Here is a 12,331-nt window from a genome sequence, read left to right on the forward strand (position 1 = left end):
TATTGTGACAAACAGAAATATTACTTTGATTGGAAAACACAGAATATAGAAGAGCAGAAAAATCAGAATATAACAGAACAGTGAGCAACTAATTTTGCTTTATAGATTATAAGGTTGGTGTGTCAGACTTGGAGCTGCTCGCTTTTTCCTGAGAAGACTGTGAAAAAAGAAAAATATTATTTTATTTATTTTTATTATTTACATGATAGTTACCAATTGTTGTCAGAGTCATCAGATTGTTAATGGAGCAATTACATTTATTCACAATGTTACTTTGATGATATCTTACCATTCATACATCTCAGATGACAAATTACTTCCGTCTGTGGAGATGTGATTGAGCTTCAACCTGAAAATGAGGCAATCGTTCACATTTGTTATAGTTACACCATTTAGACCTAGACTTGAATTAATTTATTGAAAATGACTTGCTCCTTATTCAAAATAATGTGACAGGTTATCTAACCAAGGTCTGAAACAGGCATAGTTTCTTCACAAAACTCTTTTGGTGCATTTACCAACTGGAAGCTGTGGGCAGGAGTGGGGATCAAGAAGTTCATATTTTAATGCAGAATATTATGTAAAATATGACTGATTTCAGACAGGCACCATATACACTCCGTGGCCACTTTATTAGGTCCACCTGTCCAGTCTAATGCACTTCAATGCAACAGCTCTGCCATAAATTCTACCTTTTAACAAACTTTATAATCTACAGTTTTTGTTGAGATTGTGGAGAATGTGCATATTTAATTATATCTTTATTATTGAGGTTGTAGTTTGCAGAGGTCTTGTACTGGACTACATTATATTATATACTGAGAGATGTTTCTAAGTTTTTGTCCTCCCTATTTATACACATGAGGGGACAGAATAGTAGAAACACCTCTCAATAACATTCAGTCCAGTACAGCACCAATAACTATTAGCTCAATGCCAAACATAGAACTGAATGAACACCTCTATTACTGTGGCAAAAAGAAAACCTGAGCATTATAGGCATCAGAAAAGGAAACTTTATGGCAGAACAGTTGTATTGGATTGTATTTAATAAAGTGGCCACTGAAATATATACATATGAAAATACCTGATACCAACAATTTGTTAGCAGTGTAAAATGACATTACTCACAAGCTGCAAAATCCCATACTCAAAGGAGACTTTATTCTTCAAGTGGAAAAAGAGAAACATTTATCAGCGATAGAGGCAGATTTCTTGAAAAAAATATCATGCAAAAATATAAAATACGTTAACCCTCAAAATATCGCATGCAAAGTAAATACCGTAGCTGTGGGGTTGTAGACGAGCTTCAAATATGGCTGAAGTTGACAGAGAGAAAAAACAGAACCGTCACATTGCAATTCTGTATCAAATCTTGAGAAAGAAAATCAAAGCAAGAGACAGTTACCTGAAGGCCATAAGATGGGAGTCCATACTAGAAAACACACACAAAAAAAGACAGCTGTTTTTGAATTTGCAAACACATATTAGATTGAAATTTATGTTTGAAAAATGTCCATTGTACCGCCATGTTCTGAGGTCCAGTGTGTCCTTCCTGTAAAACATATAACAGAAATCACTCCAGTGTCTCGGGGTGGGATTAACACAACAAGGGAACACAGGTGGGGTGGATGTTTATTACCTTTGGATGGTGTGGCCCTCTTCCACCCTGAAATGAATAGACTGTCAGTCACTAGCAGTCTGATCATGGAGATACCTTTTGAGGGGTGTGTTTCCCCTGGTGCTTCAGCTATGATAATACATGTAAAAATATTAATGCTGTTTTAAAATAGGTTGCTTACCCTTGGCAGCAGAAATATATTCTCTCCCTGCAGTTTAAATGATTTGAACAGATCATTTTTCAGATCAAATTTCCCATCCTTGTATGGTTTACAACATTTAGTCAATAATTATTTTATTGAAACGGACACACAAGTAAAGCAATTATTTTGTTTACCTCTTTCAAGGGTATGCCAGTAATGTTCTAGGGAGGAAAGTCACAGAGCAACTTTCAGAAAACATTCAAATGATTCATAATCCCACTGCTCCGCCTTGTCATATGCATGCAAAAACAATTTGTTTCTTCAAGGTCACCTCACCTCAAATGTCACATTGTCAGCCTGAAAAGGAATCATAAGAAGGGCCTTTTTGTCTCAGTGCATTGATAGTGAGCAAGTCTGATCATTTTTTCCATGTATTGCATTACGATATCACATTGTGAAATTGCTGTAGGCCTACCTTGAATATGGGGATAAATTTCTTGTTGACCTGAAGCAATGAAATAAACAGAATAAAAATTTTAATCTCAGTTCTGTAATCCCTGTCTGGGGAAATAGTGTTGTTTTGATGAAAGCTTACCATTCTGTTGGGATTTCTCATGTTGGGCCTCCCACCTCTCGGTCTCCACCTCCCGCCGGGCCGACGGGGGGGCTTCAGGCCAGGAAAGGCTCCAGGTTCCTCAGGCATGAAGCCAAGGGCAGGAGTCTGAGGGGTTATAAGTGCTCATTTACTCTCTGAAACCCATGGTCCTCATTTTGAAATGTTTAATTAAATCCTACACACAAAATTCTCTTTCTTTTCGAAAATATATGAAAAAAATTGCTGCTGCTTTGTCCTGTCAAGACACATATTACCTGGAAAATGCAGAGTATTGTCAAAAAACTTAACCCTACAATAAAAAAATATTAACACTAAATACATAAATAAATAAGTAAATGGGGGGAAAACTTTTTAATGGGACAAATATTTAGAAGGAAAAACAAATTTATATGGAAAACACAAATAAAATGTTGGTTATTTAAATTTATAAGGGTTATTTATCTTATAATTAATTTTTTAATTTTTACTTTTTTAGTTGTTTTATTGTTTTATTTTTGAGAGAAATAAAAGGAAGTTTAGCTCACTGGGTTAAACAAAATATTTCAATATACAGAAAAAAGCCTCCCTCTTGCCTTATGGGTTTAGTAAGACTGCACACTGTAGAAAATGAAAAAAAAAATACCTGTCCATCACCCCGGTCAGGAATTGGAGGAGGCCCACCGGGCTGGGGGTTGATCCCATCAGCCTCTCCCATCGGTCCATGGGGTCCTGGATTTCCAAAGGGTCTTCTTGGATACCAGGGTGGCATTTCACCTGGCTAATCAAGAAAAAATATGTACATATAGCATAGAGCATCATTTGTCAGATTCCAATTTATACATCCTAACTAGAATTAGCCACAAACTGATGTGAAAAATGACGACTATACCCTGCCAGAGTCTCTCCCTGGCCAAGAGGAACCAAAATGCCCAGGGTTCCCTCTGTCTCCAAAAGGGGGGGGCTGAGGGATTCCCTGCTGCCATGGCCGCCAGGGGTCTGGCTGGATGGAGGAAAAAACCAAAAAACCAAAAAACAAAAAAACAAAAAAACTTTAACAAACTATAACAACCAAATGATAAATAACTAACTTAAAATGCTGAACAAAACACATTAGTTTACCCTCCAGGAAACATTTCATTATTAATATGGATACTCACTTGAGCAGCCACTGCTGACAGGAGTAAGGCCACAACACAGAGAGTTGCCATTTCTCAAAAAGGGCCTGCAAGAAAATTGTTTTGTCTATAAAACTCACTTTGTCTGGTTCATACCATGAAATACACCTGGCATTGTCATTCAGAGCTCATGTCCGTTTGCATCAAACACTCACCTGTCCCGTGTCAGTACCTTTGTGACACCCAAGCTTCCCTTCTTCTTATAACTGACATTATACATTGTGACATACCACATTATCGTCAAAACACCACCTCTGATTCATGTGTTTTGTGCAATATGGCAACTATTACACACACCCTTTGCAAATGTCATTTAAACTGAACTTGATCCCCTTGTTTTATGGAAACGTTGTGATTGATAACACTGATTGATTATGTTGCCTTTGGTCAAATGCAGATATTGAAATCCAAATATGGACATGAATCCTCACTATTCTGACATATATACTTATTTTAACAGTTCAATTAGCACGAGAAGGTAGCAGAATGTAATTTCATAAAAACAACAGAAAGCAGAAGAAGGTAACTAGGAATGCATGTTATCTAGGTGTTGCCTGTCATCTGCTTAAGCCTCTTAGTCACCATAATTGTAAGACCAGTTAATGCCATATTTGCCATCCGGCTTCCAATTTGGCAATACTGCAGGGTGGGGAGGGAAGAGATGGTTCTTGCGTAACAGTGGCATTATACTCTGTTCTCATACTTAACAGCTGAATAGGTTAAATTAATTCAATTTGAATTTCAGAAAAAAATATAATCCACAATTCCATGCTATTTCTGGCATGAGTGAACAAATAAATATAAAACAGAAAACAATCTAGATGAGGCTGATTTCTCTGATTATAAGCCACACCTTTCTCTTAAATACGGAGATGAAAGATTTCCAAATATAAGGTATTATCATTTACCCAACATTGCTGGAAGGTAATATGACGTCAGGTGCTGTAACTGTATTTAAAAGGAGCTCACTATTCAATACAGCAATATTACCTGGCTGAACAGTCTGCTGAATTTCGGTGAATATTTAACGGTAATAACACTTTTATAAAAGCATATTTATATTTTCTATGTGCTGTTGATGAATTTGCGATTTTGTGAGCTTTCTGGTCTAAATTGTTCATCTGATCAAGACTGTATTTTTTCAACAGGTGGGGTTACTGGAATAATGTTGAAGTTATCAATCCTGCTTGGATGCATCCTGAGCCTCACTTTGGCTTATCCTGTGAGTGTGATGTTCTCAGAACAACTAATAATGTTCATTTGTGTATTATTCCAGTAATATAAAACTTAGAAAATGTGTGTGTGTGTGTGTGTGTGTGTGTTTTTTTAACAGATTGAAGATGGCCATAAGCGGCTTGTGCGCTCAGACTCTAATGAGTCCTATATGGTATCTGCTTTCTCTATCCTACATGATTTCAATATCCAACACTGACTGCCTGTTAAACAAACCTGGGATTACCGTCTGTTTTATATGTGACTCTAAATGGCTTTTTTTCTCTTGTAGGACGTCTACTCTGAGTTGGCTAACACGTTGATCAAACAACAGTTACAACAATATCTGCAGCAACTCCTACTTCAGCTGCTCCGGCCTCCTGCTCCTGCTCCTGCTCCTGCTCCTGCTCCTGCTCCAGCTCCTGCTCCTGGTCCTGCTCCTGCTCCAGGTCCTGCTCCTGGTCCTGCTCCAGCTCCAGCTCCTGCTCCTGGTCCTGCTCCTGCTCCTGGTCCTGCTCCAGCTCCGGCTCCGGCTCCAGCTCCATCAGGAGGAAAATAGTTAATGCAGTCTGCAAGAATCTGAAGAATCAGTACATGAATGACATTGTCCATGGTTGGCACATACATATTTTTAATGTGAGGTCTATTTTACCCAATTTCCCCACGGGGATCAATAAAGTATCTCTGATTCTGATTCTGATTTGTGTCATGTTGCTCTAAGATTCCTGTTATTTTTGTTTTTATTTATTTATCCGGTTAACTATCCTACCTAGTTTGTCTTAACCTGGTGCCGCCCACACTTCACATATTAGTCCAAGTCAACATGTGGATCAAAATCACTTTATACTCTGCTGTATGTGGAGGTCGAAAAACTTAATAAATTAATATATATATATATATATATATATATATATATATATATATAAATCTAAATCTAAATGTCTGATGTTTTCTTAATTTCACGTTCTACACCATAAAGCAATCACAATAACAAAATCCCTTTCTTGTATCATTTGTCATCGATAAATACCTACATGCATACATAGACTATGAAGTTTTTTGATCATCTATAAGTGATATATTGACAGATAAAATAAAGGCCATGTTGTTTAGTAGGTCCTTAAGTCTGAAAGCATGATGATGCAAGATAAAGCAGTGGGTATGAATCATATCCAGTTTCAACACCACTCAACTATTTCTTAACACCATTGAGGACTGTGGTCAGACTGAGCCATCAAACACTTTGTTTCCTCATATTACACACCATTAATATTATAATCCCTTTGACAGCTGATTGGATGGCCGAAGACTAAAAAATTCTTTAAAAGTGCACCACCATGAATGCAGGATCATTGCAAAACTCAGCTTGACCTTTAACATAACCATTCTTTGACACCAGGTAAGATCTTTGGAGAGATTATACTATTTTAAATAACATAATTTAATTAAAAGTTGAATTTGATGGGTTTTTCTGTATGTCTTTTGCTCTACAAGGGACTCAGTAATACTTCAACTATGAAAGTGCTGGTTTTGATTTTCTGCTTCATTGTGCTGTGTTCTTCCTTACCTGTAAGTATTTCAAGCCAGAACAGCAACAATAATGATGTGTCATAGTTTCTATAATTGCTATGGTTGTATTATGATGAAAGTCTCTTACAATGGACTCAGATCTATCAAAAGTGTTTATGACATGAAAATATTGATTTATAAAGGTCCCTGAGGAGAGGAAGCGAGTCAAACGCTCAGATGACAGTGATGAGGTCAGTGTCTGGACGCAGTTCAGACAAACAAAATGCGCACATACACTCAACCTACAGCATTTATCACTTCATGCAATGTGCATTTCTTAAACACCACCATTTTTTTTTTTTTTTTTACTTGGTTTTTCAGATGAACCAGATTAATCAGATGAATTACATGCAACCTCAGTTCCAGCCATTTCCCTTTCCCATTCCAATGCCATTCCCACGGCCTTTTGCAATCCCTCTTCCCATCCCACCTCTTCCACCCATCCCACCCGTCCCACCCATCCTAGGAAAATGAGAAGTGAACCAGGCCCGCTGGGGAAATCTGACTTCAGTGCACACTTATCCTTTATAATGTCTATAATGTGTGTAAACATTTTCGTTATGAACTGAAGTATGATGAATAAACAAAAGTGAATAAGATCAACTGACTGAAGTGTTTTTATTTGTTGGAAAGTCTCAGTGACAGCTGAGAAATGGGTAAGCTTTTCTAATTTCTGATAAAAGTGTGATTTTTGGGGCACCCCGGCAGCTCACCCGTTGGAGCGTTTGCCACATAGCAAGGCTGTGTCCTTACTGCAGCCGCCTGGGTTCAAATCTGGCCTGGACCCTTTGCTGCATGTCATCCTCTCTCTCTTCCTTGCCCTTCCTGATAAAGAAAGAAATTACAATTTGTATTGTCATCTGAACAGACCATTACTTTCTTCATCTGTTTTAATCTTGCAAGATGATCCTGTAGTCCCTTGTTGGTAACGAGTTTCACAAAATGCTGTGTATTACTATAGTGTCTGATGTCTAAAGGCATATTTTGTTCTGTTATTATCCGAACACCACACTGTATAGTGCATCACAAGAAAAGGTAAACAGCATTAAAAAAATAAAGTAAAATAAAAGTAATTAAGTTTTCACTTACATAATAGCTACACAGTGACCTTAAATTGTTCAGGGGTATTTTCAGATGAAGTTGCATAATTAAAAGACTCTAGACTTAATATACCCTATTATCTATTAGAAACAATTATTAAAGTGTGCTACAAGAACGAGAGGTTGCTTGGCCTATTATTTTAAGAAGTCATCCCCTAACTGAAATGTCACAGGTTCAGTCAATGTGCCTGTCAACATCCATTAGTTAAGGACCAAGACACTGAACTCTAACCCACTGACTCTAAGTTGCTCTGGATAAGGGCATCAGCTAAATATAATGAAAACACTGTTTGCTTTTAATCCAGCTGTTCAGGCTGAAGATGCGCAGGTTGTCAGGTGAGCATTTTGAGTATCTGCATGTTATGTGGGGTTAGCAAAGAGTTACTCAGAAACAGTAGTTATAATTCAAAATTCTGTATGGAAGTTCAAAAATTCCAAGGCAGCTCTTCTTGTTCATTAAAAAGCCCACTCTTCCTGATGAAGGCCATGCTCTGGCCGAAACATGTTGAAGCCTCTTTTTAATCATGTAAGCCACCTTTAATATAGACTTTTTAATGAACAAGAGGAGCTGCTTTGGAATTTTTGAGCTTTCTTTTGGAAATATCTCCCCGTAAGTCCAATGAGCACCTTCTTGGATCATGAAATGAACCTTTTTTTTAAATGAAATGTTGACATGCTGTAGCCTTCTCCTACTCTTCCTTTTCTCAAAATTCTGTATTTCCACATTGACGGAAAAATGATTTTGGGTAATCATGTATTATTCCTAATTATATATGAACCTGTTGGTGAAAACATTTTTACATTTTCCCAACCAAAGACTCAAGCTGCAGTGTTTTTAAGTCTTTTATTGTTTATTCATGCAGTCAGTCATGTCAGGGGTGTGTGTAAGCAATATAAAGCCATGTACAGTGTGCACTGGATTGTATACGTTGCTGCATATGAATCATGTCAAGTTAACCGCTTCACTGTTTCACAACAGCAGTGAGATTAGTTCTGGCTCTTGCATGCTCTGTGGACAGCCGTTTTTAGGATTATCCTCAAATGCATCATTTCATCATTTGTCACAGCAGTAGTACAAATTCAAAATTACAACACTATTGGCCTCTGATTGGACAACTGGTGGCAGAAATTTTCTTTAAATAGTGCGCATGAACGTATCTCATACCACAGCAAAATTCACCATCAGACTCTCCGCCACTGGCAACCCCTGTCACCATTGTCCTTCAACTCAAGGTAAGACTTCTATCAGTGGAGACTCATATTTCAGAGGAGCAGCCTGTAACTCATGAAATTATCTGCTCAATTTGTACCCCCTTTTTCCACTCTAGAAAGGATTCTATTGTACTTCAGCCATGAAACTGCTGGTCCTGGTTATGTGCTGCATTGCACTAAGTTCCTCCTTCCCTGTAAGTACCAACATCAACAGATATTCCTCAAGCCAAGTCTTGTAAATGCTGTGATTGCTAGTGTTGTTAGGATGAATGTTGCTTATGGTATATTAAGTTTTAGATATGCAGTTTATGACATGAAAATTGTTAATTTCCAAAGGTGTCTGAGGAGAAGGGCCGAATGAAGCGTTCCAACAGTAATGAGGTCAGTCTGGGCACTACACTTCTTTTATCCACTGACAAACTAAATGAATAAAAAAATGAAAGAAAGAAAGAAAGAAATCTATTTGTTCATTACAATATTCTGTAAAATTAACATTTGTGAAAACTGAAATGTTTTTTTTTTTTTTTTTTTTTTTCAGTCTGGTTTCTACATGGGCCGACCTTATTACGGCGGTTATATGCAACCTCAGTTCCCGTTGTTCTACCCCAGCTATCAACCCAACCAAGCCTTGACAGCTTTACTGCCATTCCTGCTGGCAAGTCTTGCCAATTCTGCTGCTCCTGCTCCGGCCCCAACTCCAGCTGCAGGTGCAGGTGCAGCTCCAGCTGCAGGTGCAGGTGCAGCTCCAGCTGCAGGTGCTGGTGCAGCTCCAGCTGCAGGTGCAGGTGCAGCACGTGCATGAAACTGAAATCGGACAAGCTGGGAGAATCTGACTTCAGGACATGTTTTGTTTCTTGTTCAATGTTCAAATTTGACTTCCGTAACTGAAATGAAATAAAAATAAACAAGAAAATAAATACGATACAATGGATTTTTTGTTTTGTTTTCCACAAGCGTATCTACCATTACTTATTTCATCCAACATCTCTGTGCCTCTTTAACAGTCACAAATATATTCACTGTTTTAAACCATTTCCAATTTTGAAGCATGCATTTCTATGATACTGTGTGTAACTGCAAAAAATGCAAAGAGCTAAGAGCTGCTAAGAGAGTTGCATCAAGGGAAGTTTAAAATATTTCACTGTCACATGGTTGATGAAGCCTACAGATAGTTCCTAACAGAGCTTGGCGCCCAATGTAAATGTATGGAGTCCTGTGTAACAGCATTGCTTTTTGTAATTATTAAACAATAACTTACCATAAATATACTCATACTATGATCTAAATGAATACTCTTTTCTGACTGGCTGGCAGGTGTGTGTTAAAACCAACCTGATCTCACAGAAATCCGTGAAATGAGCACAACCTCTTAACAACGCATTGCGTGCTCCTGGCACATAACCTGTTATAATTATGTGTGGCCACCACAGAAACAGCGTCCACTGAAAGTCAATTAGGATCCGTGTCGTATGGCCACCACGCAAACGCTGTCAACTGAAAGTCAATTTCATGTGGGTGGTAGTTCATAGATCCCGGAAGTGCAAATTTAATCAAAATAAAATAATAAAATAAAAAATAAAAAATCGCCAGTTTTCTAGACTAGGCCTACCATATTGACCCGCATAAAAGACGACCCTGATTTTAAGATGACCCCTCTTTTTCAAGACCATTTTTGGAAAATAGGCTACTTTTTATATGGACAAAATCTTGTTTGAATAAAAAAGCCAACGGCCTGCATCAGGCGGGTCGGCCGCGGCACCGGCTGGTACCGCGCCCACCCGGTCAGGTCTGCGGGATCTGACAGGTGAGCGGTCAGTGCCGCGGTCGGCCCGCCTGGTGCCATGGCCGGTAGGAGTAGTATCTAACATGGAAGGGCGCAAGCCAGTAATTTCGCCTAGGGCGGCACATAGGCAGAACCGCCACTGTATAGTTTATAATGTCATCATTTTCATATTTTTCTAGTCCACAAAAATCACATTTTAAGCCATTTTGAAATCAATGAACGAAATTTTATTTTAATCTGAAAAACACCGGCGTTACCAAGGCAACGCGCTTCATGCTACCTGGTGACTCCCGGCTTCTCGGCTTCAAAGACGTCACGCCGTGGGTGGTGGTTCATAGATCCCGGAAGTGCAAATTTAATCGGTATTCTGAAAAAAAGGTCTGATTATTAGCCATAACGTTGTAACCACCCAAGGCAGACTCACCACGAGCTATGAGGATGTGTAACGATGGCATGTGTCCACAAGTCCCGTATAATATCAACTTTATTTTAAGAAAACACGTTTTATTTGCGATATCATATCACGGAGAAGCACTACATTACCCATAATCCTAGTGTTTATCAGCGACGTGTCTGAATTGACAGCTTTCATCAATAAAGTCAATAAAATCTAATAAAGTGCATGAAAGTTGATAATGTGCTGATATGTTACGCCATTGAACACAACCCTTTCAGTCAGCGAAACAGAGCGGGTGGACAAACCGTGGAAACACGTCAAAAATAGCACTAAAGATTTATATAGTCTATATATATATTTTTTTTTTCATAACACATCTTTATTCGTGGTATAAACATAGGCTACATGTTACGGTTATGCTTTTGCTGTTGAAAAACTACCGTATGTATGGTTTTTAAACCTAAATTCACAATGTTTATCCTAACCCGGAAGAGGGGTACCAGAACTACAATTCGTGCAGAGTTGCAACACACAGAGCTGTCCGGCGCCATAGCTTTTGTAGTTCTAACATGTTATGTCTATTATATGAAGTGGTGATCACTAATTTTGCAATCTTAATCAAAGTTTTTGGGTGTGGGAAGAACGCCTGAATGGTCAGATTTTAATTTTTTTTTTCTTAAGATAGTGAAATCATGTTTTTTCCATGTTTTGACACTAGTCGGTGGCGCCCCCTATTGGTTTGCCATCGGACATGATAGTAGAGGTCAAGAGCTTTCCAAAAATGTTGACCCCATGTCTCTACCATATTTTGTTGCTGCACTGTAAGCCTTTAAAAGTGTCTCAGGTGCAAGGTTCAAAGGGCACTTGTGGGGAGCAGGAACTGCCCACTGGTCTCACACTGAGATATGTTACTCCATAGGTCAAGACCTTTCAAACGATGTCTTCATTGTTGTTCTGTGACAAAGTTTGATTTTCATCTTGCTCCAAGCCAAGGCTGTCTCAGGTATACATCTGCAGACCTCTTTTAGGGCCAAGCTTGATAAAATCAGTCAAACTTCTTTAAGGGGGTATTTAATGGCCAAATTTATTTAGAATATTGATGTTAGTCATATACACAGTCATACTTTTCAATTTGGACCATTTCAAAGCTTTTTTTTCCCCATAAAATACTCAATGTTTCATATTTCAGATTTTCCCATTAACTTAATATGGCCACCTGAGACACTTTTAAAGGCTTACAGTGCAGCAACAAAATATGGTAGAGACATGGGGTCAACATTTTTGGAAAGCTCTTGACCTCTACTATCATGTCCGATGGCAAACCAATAGGGGGCGCCACCGACTAGTGTCAAAACATGGAAAAAACATGATTTCACTATCTTAAGAAAAAAAAAATTAAAATCTGACCATTCAGGCGTTCTTCCCACACCCAAAAACTTTGATTAAGATTGCAAAATTAGTGATCACCACTTCATATAATAGACATAACATGTTAGAACTACAAAAGCTATGGCGCCGGACAGCT

General features: G+C 38.3%; 1 protein-coding gene and 1 long non-coding RNA gene across 3 annotated transcripts; one reads left to right on the forward strand and one right to left on the reverse strand.

Annotated features, from left to right (window-relative positions):
* Positions 1 to 113: 113 nt before the first annotated feature.
* On the reverse strand, positions 114 to 3,583 carry LOC115365582 (collagen alpha-1(XVII) chain-like). 2 transcript variants are annotated; one of them, XR_003928771.1, is made up of 16 exons: positions 3,516 to 3,583; positions 3,248 to 3,358; positions 3,002 to 3,136; positions 2,359 to 2,484; positions 2,239 to 2,268; positions 2,100 to 2,120; positions 1,958 to 1,984; positions 1,803 to 1,829; positions 1,643 to 1,669; positions 1,526 to 1,555; positions 1,409 to 1,435; positions 1,284 to 1,319; positions 1,132 to 1,167; positions 519 to 528; positions 290 to 349; positions 114 to 157 (listed from the first exon to the last, which is right to left on the reverse strand). XR_003928771.1 is itself a non-coding variant. In XM_030060673.1 (16 exons), the coding sequence occupies exons 1-15, from the start codon at positions 3,564 to 3,566 to the stop codon at positions 345 to 347; spliced, it is 699 nt and encodes a 232-aa protein (XP_029916533.1). In that variant the 5' UTR covers positions 3,567 to 3,583; the 3' UTR covers positions 117 to 157; positions 299 to 344. The 2 variants fall into 2 exon arrangements, 1 of the variants encoding a protein (XP_029916533.1); XM_030060673.1 differs by having other exon boundaries at positions 117 to 157; positions 299 to 349.
* A 943-nt stretch (positions 3,584 to 4,526) lies between these two features.
* Positions 4,527 to 5,164, forward strand: LOC115367649 (uncharacterized). Its single transcript, XR_003928941.1, has 4 exons — positions 4,527 to 4,563; positions 4,682 to 4,755; positions 4,867 to 4,920; positions 5,038 to 5,164. It is a non-coding gene; the product is annotated as an uncharacterized LOC115367649 (long non-coding RNA).
* Positions 5,165 to 12,331: the final 7,167 nt, after the last annotated feature.

This window comes from Myripristis murdjan, chromosome 1, assembly GCF_902150065.1.
Source record: "Myripristis murdjan chromosome 1, fMyrMur1.1, whole genome shotgun sequence".
Lineage (NCBI taxonomy): Eukaryota > Metazoa > Chordata > Actinopteri > Holocentriformes > Holocentridae > Myripristis > Myripristis murdjan.